This window comes from Rhodotorula toruloides, assembly GCF_000320785.1.
Source record: "Rhodotorula toruloides NP11 unplaced genomic scaffold Scaffold3, whole genome shotgun sequence".
In the NCBI taxonomy this organism is placed as follows: Eukaryota; Fungi; Basidiomycota; class Microbotryomycetes; order Sporidiobolales; family Sporidiobolaceae; genus Rhodotorula; species Rhodotorula toruloides.
This window is the reverse complement of record NW_015622963.1, coordinates 867,037-890,404: the sequence shown is the minus strand read 5'-3', so window position 1 is coordinate 890,404 and position 23,368 is coordinate 867,037. Positions and strand designations below refer to the sequence as shown.

Here is a 23,368-nt window from a genome sequence, read left to right as displayed (position 1 = left end):
ACATGGCTTTGCGTCTTCCTCATACTTACTCACACTTCTCCCAAGTCATATTGCTTCGGTGTGGCACTGCCGCGCCAGGCATCTCTCTGGACGCACGAAGAGAGGGAGGCGTCAACGCGCACTTGCAGACAGAAGAAACGGGTGCAAAGGCTATGGACAGCTACGAAGGACAAGGAGGAGTCGCGGGAACTGTTCCGACGCTCGAGAAGAAAAAGGAATGGGTATCGTGGCGCAGCCAGGGAATAATAGGTGAGTTAGGGAGTGGATGGTAAAGCTACAATTGAAGGGAAACGAAAGGGCGATGCGATGCGAGAGAGGGAAGAAGGCCTAGACGACGAAGACGGGCTCGTCGATGCAGCAGACGGAGCGAGTAAAGTCGAGCTTCGAAAGCTTGCCGGCCTTGGGAGTCGGCTGCTCTTCCGGTCGGATCGAGCGGAGCCGACGCTGGTTCTGATGCTGCAGCTGGGCGGGCGTGCCGTGAACGGGTCCGGTCGACGTCATGTAGACGTCCTCCTCGCGACCTTCGGGCTCGTCTTCCTCGACGATGAGTGGTCCGGCACTCATGGGCGGCGGCGGCGGCCTGTTGACTTTTGAGGAGGCCGGAGCGGGAAGTCCAGCGTGCACCGGGGCGTTCGACGACGTTGAGGATGCAGGCGACCAGCCGGTGACCGAGCCAACGAGGGCGCCGAAGGAGTAGCGCGACTTGGTGGGCGACAGATCGGACGGGGTCGAGGACGACTGCGACAAGCGCGAGCCCTGTTGCTGGTGCTGGAGGGCGACCGAGACCATCGCAGACGGCGAAGGAGGAGGCGGGCGGTGTTGACCAGAGAGGCGGCGTGTGTGCGGGTTGACACGGTCAAGCGGCCGAGGCGAAGACGGGCGGCGGATGTGCGCAGTCTCGATCGTGCCCTCGACAGGCGGCGGCATGACGAGTGCGACGTGGTTCTCGTCGATGTCGAGCGTCGACGAGAGGAAGGGCGGCAGGATGTGGTCGCCAATCGGCAGAGGAGGGAGCGAGTCGTGCTTGTTGTAGCCGAAGAAGGTCTGGTCATCGTCCTCGAACGAGTTGCGCGTCGAGCTGATGCTGCCCTTCGGGAACTGCACAAGCCAGAGAAGCTATCAGCGGATGTAGAGAGGAGAGAAGGAGGAAATGCGGACGCACGCTCCAGTTGCGAACGAACGAGTACGAGCGATGGTGGTGCTCGGACGACGACTTGTCGGGTGTGCGCGGCATGACATCGCTGCTGGTCGAGGTCGAGTCGGAGCTCGTCCTTGGGCGTGAGTCGTCAACAAGCGGGGTCGCCTGCGAGAGGTCGCCGTGAGCCGCCTCCTCGTCCTCCTCTTCCTCCTCGGCAAGAGTGTCGAGCTGGCCGAGAGCGACGGCGAAGACGTCCGAGTCGCGGGTACGAGAAGCGGGCGGCGGGAAAGGACCGCTGCCGAAGGACGAGTGAACCGATGTCGGCGAGTGCACCTTGGACGAATACGAGTCGTCCATGTCCGTCAGAACCGATGTGTCCTCGGTGAGGTTGCCCGTGTACGACCTGCCGAAGGACGAGAGTGACGACAGCATGCTGCCTTCCGAAGTCGACTTGGAGTAGTGGCGGGTTCCGCCGAGACGCGAAGGCTCGCGCTCGTCGTTCCCGTCCTCCTCCTCCTCGTCGGCATTGGCGTCGTCCTCGACCTCCTCCATGATGAGCGCAAGGTCGTCGGGACGCGGCTGCTTGAGCGTAGCCGGCGTGCCGGAGAGGGAAGAGATGTGCTGGCGCTCGCGAGAGGCGGCTGAAGGAGGCGGCGGCGTGACGCGAGAAGCAGACGACGCATTCGAAGCGAGCGACGACGCCTGCTTGTGGTGCTGGACGTCGGCTGCCGCCTCCCTCACCCGGTCCTCGAGGATCCGCTCGACCTCCTTGCGAGTCTCGGCGTGCTCGTTGCGCTCGCGCTCGAGAGCGGCGACGAGAGTGTAGATCTGGTCCCTCATCTCACCGATGAGCTTGGCCTGCGCCTGAGCGAGCGCATCCTCCTCCTTCTCCTTCTTGAGCTGCGCCTCGAGACCGCTGCACCGAGTCCGCCAGCCGTCGACGTCCTCGCGCAACGAGTCGCGCTCGTCCGTCAAGTCCTGGATGGCCTCCTTGGCCATGTCGGTCTCGCGCTGCAATCCCTCCGTCTCGAACCTCCTGGCGACCCGTTCCTCCTCGACCTGCGACTCGAGCTCGGCGATACGCGAGCGCATCTCGCGAGCCTCGTCCGATGCCTTCTTCTCGAACTCGGCGATCTCGAGCGCATGCGTAGACGAGAGCTGCGAGTTGCGCAGCTCGAGCTCCTCAACCTTGGCGCGGAGCGAAGCGAGCTCGTCTTCTGCGGCAGCGAGGGAAGCGGGAGCATCCGCAAGCGAGCTCAAGCGCGAGTGTGCAGGCGAGCTGATTGCCGAGACGGAGGAGGGCGCTCCGGTGCGGTCGCCGTCGTCCTCGACCTCGAGATCGCCGAATCCGCCCGTGACGCCAAAGGGAAAGCTCGAGTAGTGCCTCGTCGAGACAGCAGGACTGATGACGCTCGGCGAAGGTGTCTGCTGCTGAGCGAGCGACGAACGCCAAGCGCGCTTCTGGCCTTCCGGAGTCGAGGCGGCGATCGAAGCGGGCGAGTCGGTGCTTGTGCGGTACGAGATGGACGAGCGCTTGTTGGTCGGCGCGGGCGAGACTTTGCGAGTGGGCGTGCCGATGGTGCTGGCAGGCGAGACTTGCAAGCTCGCAGGACGGCCGGAGAAGCGTCGCTCGTTGAGGCCGATCGTGGGAGAAGTGGAGACGCCGCTGCCGATGGAGAGGGATCGAAGACCGCCGCGCGATTGGGCTGCTGGCGGAGGCGTTGACATAGCGAGCGCAGACTGCGTCGCAATGCCCGACGCTGGCGGGTCAGGCGCAAGACCCAAGGCGGCCGCGGTGTGGAACATCGAGATGTGCCGCTTCTCGCCAATCGGCGAAGGTGCGCGAGCATCAGGCGGCGACGACGGGGCATGCAGTTGCGTCGGAGAGGTGGCGGTTGAGGGCGTCGCAGCGGGAGACGAGGTGCTCGAGGCGGAAAGCGAGAGCGGGCGGATCTTGGACGATCGCTTGGTAGGCGAGGGCGAGGGCGAAGACTGCTGAGCGGCCTCCTCAGACGCCGCCTCGATGACCGACTCGAGGTTGACGGCATGTCGCGAGTCGATGTACAAGCTGCCAGGCCGGGACTTGCGCGGGCTAGGCGATCCTGCGACGCTCTTGCCCGTCACCGACCCTCGCGGACTCGTAACAGACGGCGAGCTCCTCACACTGCCGCGACTGCTGGTCCTCCTCCGCCGAGGCGAGCCTAACGAGCCCGCTTCACTCATCCCGTCCTCCTCCTCGTCCTCCTCCGCAATCTCGCCAAGCTCAAGCACACCCTGCGCGCCGACATGCGCGACATGGCCCATCGCGTTGCCCCAGCTGTTGCGCTTGCTGGGCGGGATGACGTTGCCCGAAGCGGTCGTGCCAGCAAAACCGAGTCCAATCATCGGGCTGGACAAGCCGACTGACGACGGGGCAGACGACCCAGCAGGCGCGGTTGAGAGGTATCCCGGACTGCGAGGCGCAGCGAGCAATTCGCCTGGCGCCTCGTCGCCGAGCGAGATCATCTCGCTAGGAGCCGCGAGTCGTCCTTCGAGCGCCTCGAGCGCAGACTGCCGCGTCTCTTCCGGACTCCGCGAGCCATCCTCGGTTTCTCGGCGTCCTCGCTCCTTCAGCGCTGCGAGAACCTGGTGGGGGTCGTTCGACCAGCTTGACGAGGCCGAGACGGAGGCGGAAGGGAAGGGACTGGACGAGGGCGAGACGTTGGAAGCTTCGGCAAAGGACGAGATGGCGGGTCGGAGGAGGGATGCGTCGTTGACCGTGCCGTTCGAGACGATGTCGAGCGACTCGCGAAAGTTGGAGACGGACGAATGGCGGGCGTGCCGTGAACCTCGACGCGCGTGTTGAGGTGGAGGACCGGGCGCAGGTGCTGGAGGGAGAGGTGAAGTCGGGCGGGCAAGCGTGGAAGACGAGGCGTAGGCGTTTGTAGAGAAGGAGGGTGGTCGTGCGAGTTCCGGCGAGGTGGGGAACGAGCCAGATCCGCCTTGCAGCCAGCTGGAAGGCGTCGTGAGGGCCGCTGGCCGGTCGCCTGCTGATGTGCGAGGTGTTGGCGAGATCGGCCGATCCGTGGACCCGCTCGCTTGAGGTGCAAGAGTCGGTGCAGGTCCGGAGAACGACATCGAGATGCTCGCCCTCGAGCGAGTGTGACCGTGTCCCGCCTTCTTCAAGCTGATCGAGCTCCTCGACATGCGCGACTTGGACGCTCGTCGTGCGTGCCCGACGGCTCCGACACCTCCTATCAACGCGTCGCCGCCCATCGCCGCGAGCAGGCCGCTCTTCGACTGACTCCGTCGGTGCGCATGCTTGGCGCTAAAGTCGGCGGCGGACGAGATGGACGATGTCAAGCCAGACTGTCGTCGTGTGGCCTTGACTGGAGATGAGGAAGGGGTGGTGGACGAGCCGCTGAGAATCGAGGAGGCGGAACTGCGCTGGTTCGTTCGTTGCCGGTAGAGCTTGAGCTGCGGTCGTGCGACATCGTGTCAGCCTCTGCAGTCCTCGGAACGCCCTCATCTCGCTCAACATAGCTCAGCATGGCCGCACTGACCTTCTTCTTGGCCGCGAGGAGACGGTCCTCCCTCTCCTTCGCCGCCGCATCCTTGCCCGTGTACGAGTACGCAGACGTGCTCGCAACAGCCGACATCCTTCCGATTCGCTAGTCGTGGTCGCAGAGAGTGGTGGAGAGACGAGGCGTGTGACGGAAACGGGCTGGGTCGTGTCGTGAAAGTGGCGCGCGAGGCGTGAGCGTTGGGGGGTCAAGTCGTCACTGGCTGGAATTGAGGTGTGTCGGATTGGTCGTGAAGCGTTTGAGTGAGCAGAAAGACCAGCTTTCGCTCCGTAGGGAAGAGGGAGTGTTGTCGCGAGAGATGGCAGGCCTGAGGTTGTGATGGCGGGTCAGTCGAGGTCTGGACCCCACACAAGGGCGAACAAGGTCAGCGCAGATGGGACGCCTGATACTTCTGTCGTACTCACCGTGTATCCCACTGTCACTCACACACCTATCCACGACCGCGAGCGAGCGAGAGACGCGTCGAGAGGTGAGCGAGCGGGGATCCGGGCAGGGAGGGTGAATGCGACGAGCACAGTCCGCGTGCGGCTCGCCTGTCCGTCCGTTGGTCTGCAAGACTGTCTTCGAGGTGTCCGGTCGACACGCCGTCTTCCTCCGTGCCGTAGTCGACGAGCGAGAGATGTGGGAACTGCTGGCCGAACGAGGGGAGCGGACACGGATCCGGTTGGCTGAGACGCGTGCTTGCGGTGCTCGAGTCGACTGTACAGTCCGGTCTAGCGTACACAGGCAGCAGGAAGCGCCGCAGCGAGCGAGCGACGGGTTTGGCGCGGGACAAGGAGGAGGAGGTGTCGCGACGGGTGTGCATACAGTCGAGTGGGAGAAATCGCTTCGAGACGGGGTTTGCATTGCGAGTGAGCGAGAGAGAAAGAAGGGAGAAGGGGAGAGACGCTTGTATACGAGGACGGGGTAGATCGAAGGGTATGTACGCAGACAGGCGGCAAAGGAGCGAGGGCGGAGAGGAACGATGGGAATGAGAGCGAAAAGAAGCCAACGATGAGAGAAAGAAAGGTTGAGGAAGAATGGCGATAGCCGAATGCGAGAGAGCCGAGCGGGAGGGTTGCGAAGGGGAATCAGGCTTTTGGAGGTGCGGGTACAGTCGCCCCTTGCGGAACCTTGGGCGTGATGGACGGTGTTGTTGACGAGCTGTTGGGCGCAGACGAGTCGCCTGCGGATGCGCCTGTCCCGTGCGAGACGGACGAAGGCGCGGACGAGCCAGACGAGGTCTTTGCCGCAGATGTCTTGCTCGCCGGCGAGCTCTTCGACTCGGGCTCCATCAGCGCCAGGAAGGGCTCCGTTCTGTACAGTCAAGACGTCAGCGCAGAGTTTAAAGTGATGAGGAAGAACTGGTAGCGCGCACCGGATGAATCGGGGCACCTGGTCGGTCGCGAGGAGGCGGAAGATGTGCTCCTGTATCCGCTCGTACTGCCTGAGGAGCGTCTGAACCTGCGTCGCTCTGAGCGGGGGTATAGGCTGGTCCGTCACCTCGCTCGCACCGCCCGCGCTTCCCGTCGACGACGTGACGCTCGTCGACGACGTGACGCTCGTCGAGCCCGGCACGCCGGGGATCCCACTACTCGCCGCAGCAGCCATCGCAGCCGTCGCGTCCGCGCCGGGGTTCTTGGCGCCCACTTCTGCGAGCGAGCGGTTGACGTAGTTGACGACGTCGACTCGGAGGTTGTGGTCGATGTTGAGCTCGTTGGGCGAGAGCGGGGCGAGGTACGTGTTGTAGATGTGAAGGGCGGCGGCGACGAGGTTCTGCTGGTGCGACTCCATCGCGTTGAGGACGGCAGCCTGCTTGCGCTTCGTGCCGGACCCGACAGCCGACGAGGTCGTCGAGAACCGCCGCCGAAAGTCGTTCACCTCGAGCCAGAACCCGAGGTTCTCGTCGCAGTAGTTTGCGCGCAAAAAGTCGCGGAAGAGCGCTCGCAGCGCCGGTTCCTCGAGGATCGCCCGCAGCCGCGCCGTCGTCGAGTGCGAGTCCTTGCCGAAGGCGGGGGCGGCGCCCGACTCGCTCAAGTTCGACTTAAACAAGTCGGCCATGCCCTTCCGTCCGCCGACAAGGGAGCCCTCGATGTTGCTCAGCCCAGTCCCGCCCACAAACGACCGCTCAGTCGGGGCCTTGTCGAAACTCCGCACCGAACTCGCGTCGTCGTCCGCCACGCTGCTGCCCGACCCGCGCGACACAGCAGGCGCATTACTGCTCGCCTGTGCCGCCTGAGTCGCCGCCGCCTCCTGCGCCTTGAGTTCCGCCGCGGCCTTCCCGCCAACAAACCCAACAGCCGCATCTGCCGTCGCCCCGCCCTGCGCAACTCGTCGCCCCTCCTCCGTGATGCGATACAGCACCCGCGGACCGAAGCGGTACTCGGCCGTCTGCCCCGTCGACCCCTGCACCTCGATGACCGTGACGCGGTCTCCTGTCCGCGAACGGTCGGCGTACAAGACGATCAAGCCGTACCGAACCATGTGCGCGAGGAGTTCGCCCGCCTCTTCTCGACAACAGCAGGTCGAAAAGTCGAGCAACCAGTCTACTGCGGCGGTCGCGGCAAAGACCTGCTTGACGACGACGACCTGGCCCGCTTTCGACTTCTCCGTCACGTCCTGCAACTCGACGCCGTTCGCTCGGTCAAACGAGTCGGGTAACCGCACGTTCTCGAGGAACGGTTTCGCGATAGGCGGTCCTCGCCCGTCGTGAGGCTCGGCGACATAGTTCGGATGCCGCGCGCCGGCGAAGCGGCGGAAGACGACGTCGATGACGGACCGCGAGATGTGGATCTCGTCGTCCGACTGCCGTCGCTCGAGGTGGAGGAGCTTCATGCAGATGGGCTGGGTGGTGAAGACGGGGATGAGGTGGTCGGCCGAGATTCCGTTCTTGGTGATGAACCGTTCGAGGATGTGCAAGCCCTTGGGCGTGATCTGGTAGATCCCCCGGTCCTTGAACGTCATCGAAGACGGGTCCGCCGCGTTCTCGATCAGCCGCGCGTCCATGAAATGCTGGCAGATGCCCTTGGCGATGTCGCGCGACATGGAGAACGTCGTCGTCGTCGTGGTCGTCACGATCCGCTGCGGGTCGTTCGGGTCCGACGTCCGGTTCGACTGGGAGAAGCGCAGCGAAGCGAGGTTGGCGGCGGCGTCGTCGGTCGTGAACGCGTTCGGGTACGTGCGGAAGAAGCGTGTCCGGTCCGACAGGTCCAGCGAGACCATCAGCGTCGCAAACAAGTCGTGCGTGTCCTGCGTGATTACCGTGCGGGGTAGCGCATGGGCAGCGGGTGGAGGAACAAAGGCGCGAGGTGTGAGGCGGGTCAGTCTCGCGGTTCACGGCGGCTCGGTCAATCGCGAGGACGCACCTTGCAGAACGGGTTCCCTCTCCGACCCGTCTTGAGCCTGTTGTTCGAATGCGCAAACGAAAGCGAGTCAGCGCGCGAGAGAAGAAGCGGTCGTCGGGCGACGAGGTGGGACTCCGCATCCGCCGGAGAGAAGGCTGGCGGCGAAGTCGCGAGGCGCGCGAGTGTCAGACGAGGAACGCACATGTGGCTGCTCTGCTGCTGTCGTGTCCTGCCATCGCCAGAGCGAGCCTGCGCCGACATGCCAGCCGGCGCGCGCTTGTCGAACGAGAGACGGGGAGCGAGCGAGATGCCAGGGCGAGGTGAGGAGGCGAGAAGGCGAGGCCGGCGCGCGGTCTCGAGGGCTCAGAAAGGGCTCGCGGGTGGTTTGGCGCGCACTGTGACGCTGTGTGGGTATATCGAGGCAGAGAGCGAGCCCGCTGAGGGGTGCGCTGGCGGTGTTCCGGGATGAGGGAGCGAGAGTCGAGGCGGACTGAGCGGGCTGGGTGGTGGATGAGGGCGGGCCGGGGTGGGTTGAGCGTGTGCGGGTGAATGCGACGGGCTGGACTGTGCGTGTGCACGGGTGCTCTGCCCAGCGGAGCGACGTGAGAGCGAGCGAGTGTGGGACTTGGGTTGGTCGTCGTCGAGCGCACGAAGGGGAGCGGGCGAGGTGGGCGAGTCTGCTGAGTTGGATCGAGGACGGCAGCGTGCAGAGTGGGCCGTGTGCTGCCATTGCCTCTGCTAACTCTGCTGTTCAGCTCGAGAGCGAGGGCAAGGAAGGGACTTGGGCTGTCGCGTGGCGCGAAGCTCCTCGCTTCTCTCTCGCTTTCCCAACTCTCTCTCCTCTCGAGCGAAAGCACGGCAAGCTCCTGTCCACGCTCAGGCCCACTCTCACTCGTGGTCGCACGCACCCCTTCGCCTCCTCTCCCACCCACACGCCTCCCTCGTTCGACTCGCCAGCTTCCGTTCCCTCGCTTGCTTGACGCACATCGTCTCCGACCGGCCGGTCTTTCGGGGGACGTTTTCCAACTCGACATTCGCAGCGCTACTGTACTGTAGTTTACTCAGCACAACGACGGGCAATCCTGCCCTCGTCCTCTGACTGCTCGCTCACCTCCATCGCGCTTCACCTCTTGCTCGCTCTCTATGCTACCGCTCCCGACCTCACACACACCGCACGTTCACCCTTCCTCCTCCTCCTCCTCCTCCTGCTCTCTCGCCTTTCTTTTCACACGCTGCCGCCGCCGACGATCTTCTTCCAGACCCGCCCCGGACCACGGATCCGAGACGACGCTAAAAAGTCTTGAACTTTGTGTGTCAGTTGCCGGCGAGCGATGTCGTCGAGCGTCGAGTGGTGGAGGGGTTGGGAGTTGAAGGGAGGAGGGAGGAGGCTGGGAGTGGACTGCTTGTGTCCTTGCATTGCCAGGTCTTTCACGCAGGTTTGTCCCATTCGCCGCTACAGCTCAGCGCAAACCGCTTGTCGAAGTTCCTCGCTTGACCTGCTGCTTCTTCCATTGAGGCTCGCTCTTCCTGCCTCCAAGTGTGTTGACCTCTCATCCCTTAAAGAGCATGAAGACTCCGTCAGGCTGGCTGGCGTGGCTTGGCTTGACCTGGGGGACGAAGATGTGAGCGGGAAGCGGAGCGAGGAGAAGGGCGGGTGAAGCTGACTTGTTCCTTGTTTCGCGCCTGTACCAGCGCCTCGCTTGCATCGTTACGCACGAATGCAGACCGCGACGGAGGCGGCAGGACCAGGAGACAGTTGACGAGCGGGAGAGGCTAGGATGGTCATCGACCAGGAGGATAGACGACGTCCACAACGACTCGACGCTGCCAAGTTGCTTCAGCGTCCTCTCGCCAGGTGTCTGCTCGTCTCTGCAACGTCTTGAAGTCGTCGTGGAGCAGCGGCATCGAGCAGACCGTCTCCCAGAGAGCAGTTCGAGCTGAGAAGGCGAGGTCGGGGAGGTCGTTGAGTGCTCGCTCTGCCCAGCGTCCCAGCGTCCGACGTGTGCAGTGGCTGCAGCTCTTGGTTGCGAGTGGCAAAGGAGAGACAGCTCGTTGCACGGGCACCTGTCGATTGGATGGCGAGGTCGCCGGGGCCCCCGGCTCCCTCTGCCCCTCCACTTACTCTCCTTTGCTCTGCTCACTGACGACTGACAATGGGACTGCTGCGACGTGGATCACGCGCGAGCACCGCATCGACCGCAGCCAGCGACGCATCGTCCATCTCGGCATCCGACGCATCCTCGTCCGCAACCACCGCCTCAAAGTGCGCTCCTCCCCCTCACCCTGACCCTGAGCGCACTCCCTCACCCTGACCCTGAGCGCACTGAACCCGCACTGACACTCGAAGCACGCAGAGCATCAACCAGCAGCAAAGTCAAGCCATCTGACCTCCGTTTCCCCATCAACAGCGCCTCGCCCAACTCGCGCATCCTCTCCGTCCCAACAGACGGCAACGGCTTCACCCCTGCCGCAAACGCAAACAACGCAGGTTCTCCTCGTCCGTCGAACAAGAGCCCGGCGCTCGCCCGCCGCCCCAGCTTGAGCAGGACCAGCAGCGCCGGATCGGTGGGGAGGTCAGCGGACGAAGGGGACGACGAGTCCCCCGAGCGTCCGGCGCCTGTCAGGCGCTCGTCGTCGTCGAATGGTGTTGCGCGCGGTGCGGCTGCAGGAGGCGCGGTCGCTGCCGCCACCACCGCTGCTGCCGGCAAGAAGTCCACCGCCGCCGACGCCGACGTCGACTCGAGTTCGGACGAATTCGACGAGGCCGCTTCGCTCGAAGATGCCGACACTTCCTCGGAAGAAGAAGAGGACGACACCTCCCGCAACAAGCCGCAAGTCAAGCTCGCCCCGCGCCCTTCGAAAGTCGGTACCGAAGCTCGTGCGCCGACTCCGCGTGCTGGGAAGAGCAAAGCGGCCAAGATTGCGATCGCCAAGATGGAGGAGGATATCCAGTTGCGCGGGAAGCTGGGCAAACCGCTTTCCCAGCTTACGGCGCAGGATGTCGCCCTCACGCCCGAGGACGTCAAGGAGGACATCTCGGTCGTCTGGAAGGCCATGTACGTTCCTGAATGCTCTTTTCGCACGGACAAGAAAGCTGGACTGATACGTTGCGCGCGCGCAGGCACCTGTTCATGTCGTCGCGCATGATCGAGGCCGAAGACATCTGCCTCGCGGCGTGCGACCACCGCCTGTACTACTCGGTTGGCTACTCGCTCATCCAAGCGATCAAGTCGCTCGCGACTTTTGAGCCTGAAGACCTCGAGGCGGCGATCCAGTGCTGCAAGGACTCGATCCACATCACGCAGCTCCTGCGCAAGAAGGACCACGGGCTCTTTGAGCGCGTCGGAAGTATCGCCAAGGGTTCGACGTCGGTCAACAGCATCAAAGCGATGACGCTCGTCCAGCGCCACGCCGAGCTCGTCTTTGCCGAATGCACGCTCCTCAAGGCCGTCTTGGGCATCATCTACTCGGGCGACTTTGTCGCGTTCCTCAAGGAGGCGCTCAACATGCGCAATGCGTACGCCATCTACCGCACGCTCGCCAAGTACGTCGAGCTCGTCGACTCGGAGTACCACGGACCGGGCGACGAAGACCCCGCCGTCGACCAGGACTTCCGTTCGGGCGTCCGCCTCGGGAACGGCATGATCAGTCTCATCCTCTCGCTCCTTCCTTCGACCGTACTCAAGATCATGGAGGTGTTCGGGTTCACCGGAGACCGCGACTGGGCGCTCGCGACGCTCATGAAGGCCGGAGGATGGAAGGCTCGCACGGCAGAGCCGGGCATGGACCCGGAGAAGGAGGGTATCAGGCGACCGAGTGAGTTTCCCAGTCTCACGGAGCACGCGTCCACCCGACTGACCCACTCGCGGTGACAGTCTGCGACATGGTCCTCCTCATGCATCACCTTGTCATCGCCAACTACTTGCCGTGCGTCTTCGCTTCCTTGGCATCCCCTCTCGCGGTGACTAACGTGCACACTTACCCGCAGTGTCGGCGGTGTCGACGTCCCGACCGCCGCGCACATCTTGCACTACAACCTCGACCGCTACCCCGGCGGGTTTGTCCCCCCTTCCCTCCCTCTCGCTTTTCCCGCTCGTACTGACCCAGCTGGAGCGCGCAGCATCTTCTTCCTGTACTTCGCCGGCCGCCTCCACTCGACCGAGACGATGCTCGAGGACGCAATCAAGTCGTTCCGGCTTGCCATCCAGGCTCAGCGCGAGTACATCCAGCTCGGTCACATTTGCTACTGGTGCGTCCACCCTCTTTACGGACCGAAGCGCAAGGCTGATGAGTTGCGATGCAGGGACTTGGGACTGGTCTCGCTCGCTCAAGGTAACTGGATGAAGGGATATGAGTGCTTCAACATCCTCGACAAGGAGTCTAACTGGTCCAAGGTGTGTCATCTTGCAGAGCATTCTCGTCAACAGCGCTGATTCCCGCTCGTCGCAGGCCATCTACGCCTATGCCAAGGCGACGACGCTGTACGAAGAAGGAGTCGAGACGCCCAAGGTCAACTCTACGATGGCACAAGTCCCCGACCTGATGCAACGCATTGCCGGCAAGTCGATCCCGCTCGAAAAGTTCGTCGCCCGCCGCGCGCGCAAGTTCGTCCAGCAAGGGAACCGCCTAGTCCTTCCCGGTATCGAGCTCGCCTACGTCCTCAACTGCCTCGGCCTCAGCCCGCGATTCGTCCTGTTCGAACAACATCTCGATCAGGTCTCGCATGTCCTGGCGGAGCTGCACAAGGTTCGTGAGCCGAGCGAGTACGGCAAGACCGGCGAAGAGTTCTGGGATGGTGCGCTTCCTCATCTTCTCTCTCGCTGTAGTTCCGCTCACGCTCGTTCCGCGACGCAGACTACTGCCTCGCCCATCTCCTCCGCGGCATCATCCTCCGCTTTATCGCCCACCCCGAGCCGCACGTCGTTCCCCGACCCAAGCAGTCGCAGATCCCGGTCCAGGAGGCCGACGAACAGGCGCTCATTTCGTTCAAGTGAGTCTTTCCTACCTGCTGAGCGCGAAGCGAGCGTGCTGACGAGGGTTGGTGTGTAGCAACGTCATCAAGCATGGCAAGGACATCGTTCACGATCACCACCTCGTCTGGTTCACCCGTGCGTCCCTCGCCGTTCCTGTGGGATCATCGCGACAATAGCTGACGACGTCCCGCAGACTACGAACTTGGCCGCCTCTTCCACTCGCGCGGAGAGTACGAGAAGGCTCGCGAGCAGTACGAGCTGGTCATGGGCGGCAAGCACCTCGAGGTCAGCCCGAAGAAGGGCAAGGGCAAGGTCTCGCTCCAGAACATGGCCGTCTTGCGGTCGAATGCCGGCCTCCAGCTCTTGAAGGAGAAGGGCCACTAGGCTTCGCGCTCTTTATTCGTTCATATCATGTCCCCTCCTTGACGGTCTTGGGTTCTTCCTCTTTATCCCGTTGTGCTATCCCTCCATGCCACACTTATCGTGTCAGTATAGCTCTGTCCCTCGCTGCTTGTACCCCGCTCGCTTCTCTGCAATATTGCGTCTTTCTCACTCGCGGACTCTCTGCTTGCACTCTTCGCTTACTGACTTGCATATCGACGTGTTGAGCAAGCTCGCAAGCCGAAGGACAGCCGATAGACTCGACACTTCGGCACGACACCGACTCGACGACCCTCCTCCGCTCGAACCGTTCACTCTTGCTCTCACTCAGCTTTCTTGCGCTCAACTGATCTCCCGCTACGCTGCTACGCTCTCTCGTTGTGCTTGCACGACATCGCCCACCCAGCATGACGCCGTCTTCACCTCCCACATCCTCATCAGCTCCTCGAGAAGCCCCTACCGAACAACAACCAGCAGCGACTCACGCGAACGGCCTATCGAACGGCACTGATTCGAAAGCCGAGGCAGACCGCAAACGGGCGTACCGAGCGCAAAAGAAGGAGGAGCAGAAAGCGCGGAAGGAGAGTCGGAAGGCTTTCGCTCTCGAGACGGGACTGGATCCGGCGTTGCTTCCCAAGGCGATTGCGGGCGAGCTGGATTTGGCGAAGAACGGGAGGGTCAGGCCGAAGGGGTTCGAGCCGCGAGAATGGGTCGAGGTTCCTCACCGGAATGGAAGTGCGGCGAGCGGTGAGGGCAGGAAGGTGTCGATCCTATCGTGGAATGTGAGCTGTCCTCCTTGAGAACCCGCCCACCGTGCGCGACAAGCTGACGGTCCCACTCTCGACGCAGATGCTCGCGCAGGCTCTCGTCCGTACGCTGCAGATTTGCGAAGTTTCGCTCGTTCTGCCATGACTGATGGCTCCTCTCCTTTACAGGCCGCGAACTGTTCCCGGGGAGCGACTGCCTGAAGGTGAGCGTTCCAGTCGTCCTCTGTGGATCTCAAGCCGACCTTTCCTGCTCGCAGGGCAAAGATCGCCTTCCGGCTTTGATGGAGGAGTGCGTCTAGAAATGGCCTAAATTGTCCAGTAGGGCTGACGTTGCGCCTTCTATAGAGTCCTCTACTACGCGCCCGACGTCGCCGTTCTGCAAGAAGTCGACCGCCTCTCAGAGCACCTTCCTTCGCTCACCCTTTCCTACGGCTACTCCTCCTTCGTCGGCTACCGCCAAAAGTCCCATGGCCTCCTCATCGCGCACCGGATTACCGTTTTTGACAAGGTCGGCGAGCGAGGCATTCGGCTGGACGACCTGCCTATCGACGACTCGCAACCGCTGTCGGACACGCCTGTCGAGTCGGGGACGGCAACGCCTCTCCTGACCGAGGAGGGATCGATTGAGGACGGAGCTGAAGCACCGCAGGCGGAGGAGAAGCTCACCGAGAAGGAGAAGGAGATTCGTGCCCGTCCGCCCGATGCTGCGAGTTCGACCGGCAAGGCGTCACGACAAGCCGCTGGACTTTCTCGCACGACTCGTAACGGTGCGCTACCCGACTCGTCGATTGTTTTCGCCTCGAAGAGCTGACTGTTCTCTCCTGCAGTCGCCCTCTTCGTTGCCCTCGCCTTCAAAGACGACCCGACAAAGGGCATCATCGTCGGCACATCTCACACCTTCTGGCACCCCTCGCACATCTACGAACGCGTTCGGCAGACGGCTTTGATTGCGCGAGAATTATCCAAGTTCCGCCAGGAAGGAGGAGAGGGGAAGTGGCGAGACTGGCCGCTGTTCCTCGCAGGAGGTACGTTCTGCTTATCGCTGTCACAGCGCGCAGTCGCAGCTGACGCACGCCTCCACAGACCTCAACACCCAGCCGCGCGAAATGACCTACCGCCTCTTGACTGGCGCACCTCTCACCGATGACCTCCTAGCCGACTTCGAGCGATCTCGCGTCGTCCACCAGTCCGTCGACAAGCTTTACGACCCGAGCTATGAGCCGCCTGCACCGCCAGAACCCGAAGCGAAGGAGGGCGAGAACGTCACGTCGGACGACTTGTCGCAACATCCCGATCGGGTGATTAAGAACACGCGGAATGCGACGCCAGAAGACGGCCTTGCCACGCTCGAGCAGCTTCAGGCGATGTTCCGCCAGGCCGGCGCTTCGAGCGGCGAGGCGGTCGGAATCCGCAGCGCGTACGGCGAGGCTTACGGCTTGGTCGAAAGCGAGCGGTCGAAGTGGTACTGCGACAGGAAGCCTGAGGTGCAGATGGGGAACGGGTGGAAGGTGCAGGAGGAAGAGGCGGAGAAGGCGAAGCGGCAGCAAGGATCGTGGGATGAGCGGGTCAGGCGTGGCGACTTTGAGCCCAAGTACACCAACTTCACGCCGTTGTGGCGCTGTACACTCGAGTGCGTCGACCATCCTTGTGGTGACTGACTGCAGCTGTTTGATACCGCCTTCGTCTTGCCGCTCGCAGCTACATCTTCCTCTTCCCGCCTCTGCCAGAATCGCCCTCGACGCCAGCTCCGCAGTGGCGCTCGCTCTTGTCGATGCACGAGTTCGAGCAGCGGTGCGAGCCGGGCTTGCCGAGGAAGGGCATCGAGCCTTCGGATCATGTTCGTCTCATTCTCTTTCGCATCCTCCGTCGGCGACTGATGTGGCTTCTCCCCTATAGGTCGCCGTCGGTGCCGTCATAGAGCTCTTCTGAGATAACTAGAGACCGTGATTCGCCTGCATCAACACCTCGAGCAGGAGCAGCCAAGTCAGGGAAGCAAGAGCGGTCCCTCTAACGTGAGCTTCCGAACCAGCCTCGCCGCTCTTACTCTGCCAGCGCAGCACGTGAAGCGAAAGACAGACGGGTCCCATTACTGCCGGTCCCCGCCTCACAAGCCCGAATCCTCCTCCTCGGCCCTCCTCTACTTGGGGTGAAGGTCGTCGGCGGTCGTAGTCGAAGGGGTGATCCGGAAAGGTTCCCACTGTCCTGGTGCTGGCGCCTCCTCGAGGTCCTCCCACCTGTATATTCGAGCGAGTTAGCGAGACGAGCGGAAGAGGCGGTGAGCAGGAAGAGGTCGACGACAACGACGCACGGCTTGTACTCGAGCATCTTGGACGCGAGCTTGAGCTCGTCCTCGGCTTGCTGGATCAACTCCTCCGCGATTCCTGCCTCCAGCTTGCTCTCGACCTGCTCGATCTGCTCCTCCGTGTTGCCCTCGCCAGCCTGCTCGACGACGGCGAGCCTTTCGCGGGTGATGGCCTCGGCGGACTGCCGGTAGACTGCTGATGCGGGGACCTGCTCGAGGACCTTGAGCGTCGAGGTGTACGTCGCTCGGAGGGCGTGAAGCGGATCGGGGTGGACGGCGAGGCCCGTGATGCCGGTGCTCAGCTTTGTCCGGTGGGTCGTGGCGGCCTTGTTGATGGCTTGTGCGGCAGCGAGCACTCGGTGGGTCGCACGGAACATGGTCGTCGTGAGCGGTCGAGGTGAGGCCTCTCAACGATGAGGAGGTTGGTCCTGGTCCACACACTGCCACCGCCTGCTGGATCAGTCTGACAGTCTCGAGACTTCCTAAGCTGTGCTGCTAGCTTCTTTGACCCTTCCCGCGCTGCCCCAAGCTTACCTCGACGCTTCTGAGCCTCCTCGCTTCTGCCCTTGAAACATCGTTCATCGCACGAGCGGGGCGCGTATTGGTCACGTACAGACCTGGAGAAGGAAGTGGCAGGTCTGTTGGAGGGCTGAATTTGGTCGCAATGGGTGGTCTGAAGGACTCAACCTCCGCTTCGCTCTGAACTCTCGCCTTTCAAGACGCTACTGCCCGCATTCGCTGCGCCGAGTTTCATGCTTGGCCTCTGTTGGGCTTTGCTGCTGGATGACCTTTCGGCAGACGGGCTAAACCAATCTTGCGTAATGAAAATGGTAGAGGCCATCGGGACGACCGCAACGCATTACGCAGGTCTGCGGCTCCTCTCTTTGACTGGTGCGCTCGTCCAGCATCTCCACACCGCTGACTGTGCTCCCGCTCTCCCATCGCGACGACACCCAGTGGACCTCACGGAGGGCGGCGGAGCCTTTGAGGATGTCGAGGAGAGGCCTTGGACGGAGCCGCAGCCACTTTCGTTCCGCGCGGCAATGTAGGTTTCTCACCCTGGCGAAGGAACTAAAGAGCCACACCTGCAAGTAGCCCGAACGAGCGAGAGATTGAAAGCGCTTCTTCCCGCCAGAATTCCGCCAAGTCCCCCTTGCTCACCACCACCACGCCATGTCGCTCCTGGCAGCAACACGAAGGGTCCTGCGGGTACGCAGACCTCCAAGTGCGCTATGCGAGCTAGCACTGACCCGTTCGCACGCCGCTGCAGCCCTCCGCCTTCGCCTCTTCCTCCCGTGCTTTCGCGACCTCGATCGAGTCGACGGCGCCGTCCGCAGCCGCGCCAGTACGACGAGCAGCCGCAAAGACTCCCGCGCCGACACCCAAACCTGTCACCCTGCCTCCTGCGCCGACGAAGACGCGTGCGTGCCGACGACCTCTCCTCCTCGAGCGATGAAGCTGACCTCGCTCGTACGCCCGTGCAGCCAAGCCGAGCGTCTTCGATGAGTTCGTGCACGTCCCATTGCAGACTTTCTACCCGCAAGGCGCCTCCGTCCAGGTCGCCAACGAGCCTCTGATTGTCCCCCTCCCCGCTACCGTCTTCAACATTGCTTCCCGCCCCACCCTCTTGCACAAGATCATCGTCGCCCACCTCTCCTCCCTCCGACAAGGCACCGCATCGACCAAGAACCGCTCGGAGGTCAACTACTCGGGCAGGAAGATCCGGCCACAGAAGGGTACCGGTCGCGCTCGTCTCGGCAGCCGTGGCTCGCCCATGCTCGTTGGTGGTGGTCGCGCATTCGGTCCGAGGCCCAAGGGTCCGAACGGCTGGAAGCTCAAGATCAACCACAAGGAGCGGCAGCTCGGCACGAGGGTTGCGCTGAGCGAGAAGTGGAGGGCGGGCAAGCTCGCGGTTATCGACAAGGCCGGTCTGGAGGTGCCCAAGACGCGCTTGTTGCACGAGCAGCTTGTCAAGCGGGAATGGGAGGAGGCGCTCTTCATCGCGACGGCGGGTCAGTCGGACGAGGCTCGCCAGGCGTTCGTGCTGGCGGCTCAGAACATCCCGGGTGTCAAGGTCGTCACCGACATCAACCAGCTCTCGGTCTACGACATCGTCAAGGGCAAGCGGGTCATCATGGAGCTCGACTCGGTGGACGACGTGATCGCACGGGCAGACCCGCTCAACCCGTTGCTGGAGATGGACGAGTACGAGGATGGCGAGTATGAGGAGATCAGTCAGGAGGAGCTCGAGGCGTTCTTGGCGGAGAACGGAGATCTCCTGGAGCAGCTGCAGCGGGGAGCGGTGCCCGGTCAACTCCCAGCATAGCATGTAATCCAGCAGCACCAGCATTCGTTCGCACAAGACTGGAGGTGTCCGAGCTCTCGTTGCACTACTCCTTCACCAGGCCCTTCCTCGCAAGCACCCGCTCGACCGCCCGCTCAATCATCTGCTCAAGCGCACCCCCCGTCTCTCCTCCGCCCTCAAGCACATTACGCACGACGCTCTCAACTCCCTTGCCGACTACGTCGCACTCGACGTTGACCGTGTCGCCAACCGACTTCATCGCGACGACTGTCCGGCTCTGCGTGTGCTGCACAAGCATGACGCCGAACAATCCCTTTGGCGCGCCCGGCTCAAAGTGCTCGTCGCCTTCTTTGGGCACGGAGAGGTGTGTGAGGGTGAGGGAGGTGCCGTCAAGAGCGATGTAGCCCTTGGGGATGAGCGGGGTGTAAAATTCGAGGGGGAGGGAGAAGAGAAGCCGGATGGAATCGCCGTCGGGAGTGATGGAGACGATCTTGGCGGTCGTGTCGACGTGGCCCTACGAAGTGGTGAACTGTGAGCTTGACATCGGACCGGGGAGAATACAGCGAGTGCGCACCTGGACAAAGTGTCCGCCGAATCGTCCGTGTCCCGCCATCGCGCGCTCCAGGTTCACCTTGCTGCCGACTCCGAGCTTGCCTGTGCATTATACCTTCGTTAGCTCGCCGGAGAAGCGTCCGGAGAAGCAAATGCGCCACGCACCCAGGTTCGTCCGAGAAAGCGTCTCGTTCGCCAGCCCAACCTCGAACCATCCCTCCTTCGCATCGAACCGGGTGACAGTCAGGCAGACGCCGTTGGTAGCAATCGAGTCGCCAATAGCGCAGTCCCCCAGGATCTCGCCTGCGTCGCCGATTACGAAGGAATAGCCCTCGAACTCGGTCGTCGGGTGGATGGACTTGATCACGCCGAGATGCTGCAGGCAGGCGAAAGCGGTCAGATCCGTCGGATTATTACTCGCGGTGGACAGCGCACCTCGACAAGTCCTGTGAACACTGCCGCCAGAAAGGAAACGATCGGTCAGCGAAGTTCGGGAGGAGGGGCGGCGGCGGCGACAAAGCTGCGGGGACGGCGGAGACAGTCACAGCGCGGAGTACGCACTATTTGAGCGATATCTAGCAGTCTACCGAAGCGAACGAGCGTTGTAGCGTGACTAGACGAGGGGCAACTTGCGAACGAGTGGGTCCGCTTCCACCAAACCCGCTCACCCTCGCTTACTGCTTCCTTGGCTTGTCTGACTGCTTGAGAGCGCGCTTTCTGGCCTACTCGACAAGCCGGGCAGGCGCGGCGGGCGGTCGTGATGGACCCCTCGACTTCATCGCAACCCTCCCCCACCACCTCTTCACAACCGTCGACGAAGGCGCAAAGGGCGTCGTCAGCCTTCTCGAGACTCGCCAACATCGCCTTGACCGGATCCAGCTCGACGAGCGGCCAAAGCTTGTCTTCTCCCGCCTCTGCAGCCGTCCCGGCGACAGCGCCGACTTCCTTGCGACGAGGCGGCGCGCTTAATGCCCTCGAGACCATCGCGAACGCCGACCAGGGAAGAACGAGGCATAGTAGTGCGGATGCGGCAGCTTCGGGTTCAGGTCCCGGTCGACCAGAGAGGCGGAGGTTCGGCTCGACAAGCGGGAGGAGCTGGCAGATGCGCGATTCGAGCGGGTCGAGGTCGCGAGATCGACTGGACAGCAGCCTGGAGCGCTCCTCGATGCGAATAACGGGCGCAAGTGACAGCAGCGGCGGCTACATCGACTCTCCTGCCAACATGTCGCTGCGGAATGGGTCGTCCTACTGGAGCACGGAAAACCTCCCGCCTAATGCGTCTCTTAGCGCTTACTCGTCTTTCGCTGGTGGAAGCGCGATATCTGGAGCGGGCGACAGCCACTTCTTCCCTCCCGGTGCATCCGGCTTCTCCTTCGAAGGACCAGCATCCTCGTCTATCTGGGACGCCTCGTACCGCTCTTCTCTCGCCGCCTCGCCCTCCCTCTTTGACGACAGTCGTCCATCACCCGGTCTCCGCCAATCGACGAACGAGTCTTCCCCCCTCAACCCGCAAACGTATTCCTCCGAAGGATCCGGCTCTCGCTCCCGCAATACCTCGGCGGTCCATCTGTGGGATCTACCCAACTCGGCATCGACGTCAAGGTCGAACGGCAGCTCGGCATTTCGCACGTCAAGTCCAGTTGGCGGCGGACGCAAGGCGAAAGAAGCCAGTCGCGCATTGCGGTACACCGTCTCGGGCATCTCGCGAGACAAAGGGCTCGTCGGGCTTGCCAAGCCGCCGAAAGAGGCGGAACAAGGGCGAGTAGCGGTTGCAGGAAAGACCGCGCTCAAGATCCTCAAGGTTCCGCACGGAGGCTCGCGGCAAACCTCGTCGGCTCCTGTCACCGCTGCGCCCACGCCTTCGTCGTCTTATCGCTCGACGTCGATTGCTGCGCGTCGAAGCAGATCACGGGGCTCGCCTGCGCCTGGCGCGATTCGGGACGACTCCGTCGGTCGGGAGGACAATTCTGCGGACGAGAAGGAGGAGGTCAGCGAGGTACTTGACGTGCGGCATGGAAGTCGGCTCGGTCCCGCGTACCTCTTCAGCGATATTCGATGGGGATATGGAGGCGAGTCGCGGCGCCTCATTTCGTTCCACCTTTGCATCGCTCAATACCGACCCTTTGCCTCCTGTAGCGACCGCCAACAAGCTCGCGACTGCTTTCGGCAACGGCGCAGTCGTGCTGTGGGATCTAGCGAAGGAGGGCTCGCGAATAGGCAGGTCGCCCAATCCGCCTGCATCGCGCTAGTCTCTGACTCGTTTCTTCACAGACCAGCTCAAGTACGAGCACGACCGAGCCGTCAACCGCGTCGTCTTCGGCGGTCAAACGGGTAACTGGCTGCTGAGCGGAGGACAAGATGGCCAGATGAAGCTTTGGGTGCGTGCGACTTTGGCCTTGTGCGCGTGTGCCGTCTCACTGACCACTAGCGCTACAGGACATCCGCGAGTCTCGGCCAGCATCCATGATCCTCAAGGCTTCCTCGCCCGTCCGCCAGCTCTCCTTCTCGCCCTCGCCTTCCCAACCCTTCACTCTGGTAGCAGCTTGTGCGTCCGGCACACTCATTCGGTACGACGTCCGCTTCGTCGCACGGCAGAACGGCGGCGCGACAGATAGGGTAGCAGGTCATATCGGTTCCTGCCTCGCCATGGATTGGCGAGACGGGTTCTCCTGCGAGCGGACTCCCAGCTCGGCTGGTACGCCAGGGGTGACGAGCGAGACTGCTGGCGGTGGAAGAGAAGGTGGCTGGGTCGTCACTGGCGGAGTCGACCGCACGATCAAGATCTGGGACTTCAGCCTCCCAACTCTTTCGACGAAACCCGTCCGCACGCTCTACGCCTCGCAGCCTGTTCGCAGCGTCGCCTGGCATCCGACTCGCGCGACTGAGCTCGCTTCGAGCCCTATGCCCAGTCTTGGGTTGGGCGCTACAGGCGAAGGCAGCTCGGGCAGTCTCGGCGAGGACGCGCCCGTGACGCCCCTGGCCGCGCAGGATCCCGCCATCACCGCTGCCGTCAAGGGCGATTCGTTGCGGGTCAAGTCGGCTCTCGACGGTGACGCTTGGAAGAACGAGATCGAAGTTTGGGACGTGCGGCGGCCGTACTTTCCGAAGGTCGCAATCAAGACAGAGGAGCCGACGGCTGGTGAGTTCCGCCTCCGCGCGACTTCGGCTCTTCTCTGACCCTTCCTCTCGCAGCGCTCGTCTACAACGACGACGAGACGATCTGGGCGGCCTCCAAAGCAACGCCGACCTTCCTGCAGCACGACGTTGGCAGCGACTCATACTCGATCCTCGACGGCATCGACCGCACCGTGACGACCTGGGATGCTGCCGGCGAGCTCGCCTTTGTTGATGACGGCCGCAAGCTGAACGATGTCCCGTTCGAACGACCGTGAGTTACACGCTCGTGTGTCCATTCGAAGCGAGCTGACGAATCTTGAACTCCAGCTCACGCTTCATGCCGCCTGTCGATGCTCCCAAACATCGCCCCGAGACTTTCGTCAGCGCCGTTGCGGATGTCGACACGGACTTCTCGATCGAGTCTTTCGTCTACCTCGCCGAGAACTGGCGACTCTCCGGCAAGTTCTCCGAGGTATGCGAGCACAATGCGCAAGTCAGTCTCTACGCTGGACGACCTGATGCCGGCCACGTCTGGGCGACGTTGCGGACATGGTTCGACGATGAGCCTTTCTTCCCGTCCGAAGCGACTTCGCCAACCGCGACGCCGCCGCCAGAGCCGATACCGCCTCCTCCAGTCGTCGATCTTCCCGCGTCTCAATGGCTGACGTCGCCCAAGGCGCTTTCCGCGCCCCAGAAGTCGAGCCACTCTCGCCGAGGGTCTCGCTCAGGTCGACCATCCTTCTCGTCTGGCCGCACCTCTCGTCGGTCGTCGCTCGAGGGAGGTCACGGTGCACACAGCGAGTCGACAAGCCGGCCTCGCCTCGATGCCTTCTCGGAAGAGTCGACCGCGAGTGAGACGGATCCTGCCGACGGGAAGAAGCTCTACCCGGACCTCAGTTCAACGTCCTCCGACTCCGAGCACGAGATCATCGGTCGTCGAAGAGCGT

At 62.9% G+C, this 23,368-nt stretch overlaps 8 protein-coding genes across 8 annotated transcripts in view; 4 read left to right on the top strand and 4 right to left on the bottom strand.

Annotated features, from left to right (window-relative positions):
- Positions 1–327: 327 nt before the first annotated feature.
- RHTO_04909 (uncharacterized protein) lies at positions 328–4,776 on the bottom strand (the record flags this gene model as incomplete). The annotated part of the gene is made up of 3 exons (XM_016418572.1): positions 328–1,098; positions 1,163–4,594; positions 4,681–4,776. 3 exons carry the CDS (start codon positions 4,774–4,776, stop codon positions 328–330), a joined length of 4,299 nt encoding a protein of 1,432 aa, XP_016275848.1.
- A 995-nt stretch (positions 4,777–5,771) lies between these two features.
- Positions 5,772–8,285, bottom strand: RHTO_04908 (regulator of G protein signaling; the record flags this gene model as incomplete). Its single annotated transcript, XM_016418571.1, has 4 exons — positions 5,772–5,997; positions 6,059–7,929; positions 8,046–8,082; positions 8,227–8,285. The coding sequence occupies 4 exons, from the start codon at positions 8,283–8,285 to the stop codon at positions 5,772–5,774; spliced, it is 2,193 nt and encodes a 730-aa protein (XP_016275847.1).
- A 1,892-nt stretch (positions 8,286–10,177) lies between these two features.
- RHTO_04907 (outer membrane protein, IML2, mitochondrial/Tetratricopeptide repeat protein 39) lies at positions 10,178–13,381 on the top strand (the record flags this gene model as incomplete). The annotated part of the gene is made up of 11 exons (XM_016418570.1): positions 10,178–10,287; positions 10,379–11,080; positions 11,146–11,840; positions 11,900–11,951; positions 12,013–12,081; positions 12,145–12,273; positions 12,328–12,418; positions 12,474–12,819; positions 12,879–13,014; positions 13,074–13,132; positions 13,191–13,381. 11 exons carry the CDS (start codon positions 10,178–10,180, stop codon positions 13,379–13,381), a joined length of 2,580 nt encoding a protein of 859 aa, XP_016275846.1.
- A 404-nt stretch (positions 13,382–13,785) lies between these two features.
- Positions 13,786–16,074, top strand: RHTO_04906 (Endonuclease; the record flags this gene model as incomplete). The annotated part of the gene is made up of 9 exons (XM_016418569.1): positions 13,786–14,160; positions 14,228–14,249; positions 14,314–14,348; positions 14,403–14,434; positions 14,491–14,912; positions 14,973–15,170; positions 15,229–15,775; positions 15,844–15,982; positions 16,042–16,074. The coding sequence occupies 9 exons, from the start codon at positions 13,786–13,788 to the stop codon at positions 16,072–16,074; spliced, it is 1,803 nt and encodes a 600-aa protein (XP_016275845.1).
- A 208-nt stretch (positions 16,075–16,282) lies between these two features.
- Positions 16,283–16,824, bottom strand: RHTO_04905 (NADH dehydrogenase (ubiquinone) 1 alpha subcomplex 5; the record flags this gene model as incomplete). Its single annotated transcript, XM_016418568.1, has 2 exons — positions 16,283–16,379; positions 16,454–16,824. 2 exons carry the CDS (start codon positions 16,822–16,824, stop codon positions 16,283–16,285), a joined length of 468 nt encoding a protein of 155 aa, XP_016275844.1.
- Positions 16,825–17,620: 796 nt separating this feature from the next.
- RHTO_04904 (large subunit ribosomal protein L4) lies at positions 17,621–18,773 on the top strand (the record flags this gene model as incomplete). Its single annotated transcript, XM_016418567.1, has 3 exons — positions 17,621–17,656; positions 17,718–17,868; positions 17,932–18,773. The coding sequence occupies 3 exons, from the start codon at positions 17,621–17,623 to the stop codon at positions 18,771–18,773; spliced, it is 1,029 nt and encodes a 342-aa protein (XP_016275843.1).
- A 64-nt stretch (positions 18,774–18,837) lies between these two features.
- On the bottom strand, positions 18,838–19,866 carry RHTO_04903 (riboflavin synthase; the record flags this gene model as incomplete). Its single annotated transcript, XM_016418566.1, has 5 exons — positions 18,838–19,266; positions 19,327–19,406; positions 19,470–19,680; positions 19,740–19,759; position 19,866. Coding segments are annotated over 5 exons (741 nt in total).
- Positions 19,867–20,469: 603 nt separating this feature from the next.
- Positions 20,470–23,368, top strand: part of RHTO_04902 (WD repeat protein 24) — a gene marked incomplete at both ends in the record, with an annotated part of 4,441 nt that continues 1,542 nt past the window's right edge. The window contains 6 exons of the mRNA XM_016418565.1: positions 20,470–21,373; positions 21,441–21,521; positions 21,576–21,682; positions 21,741–22,443; positions 22,497–22,692; positions 22,749–23,366. Coding sequence (XP_016275841.1) covers positions 20,470–21,373; positions 21,441–21,521; positions 21,576–21,682; positions 21,741–22,443; positions 22,497–22,692; positions 22,749–23,366 — 2,609 coding nt within the window. The remainder of the gene's footprint in view (positions 21,374–21,440; positions 21,522–21,575; positions 21,683–21,740; positions 22,444–22,496; positions 22,693–22,748; positions 23,367–23,368) is intronic.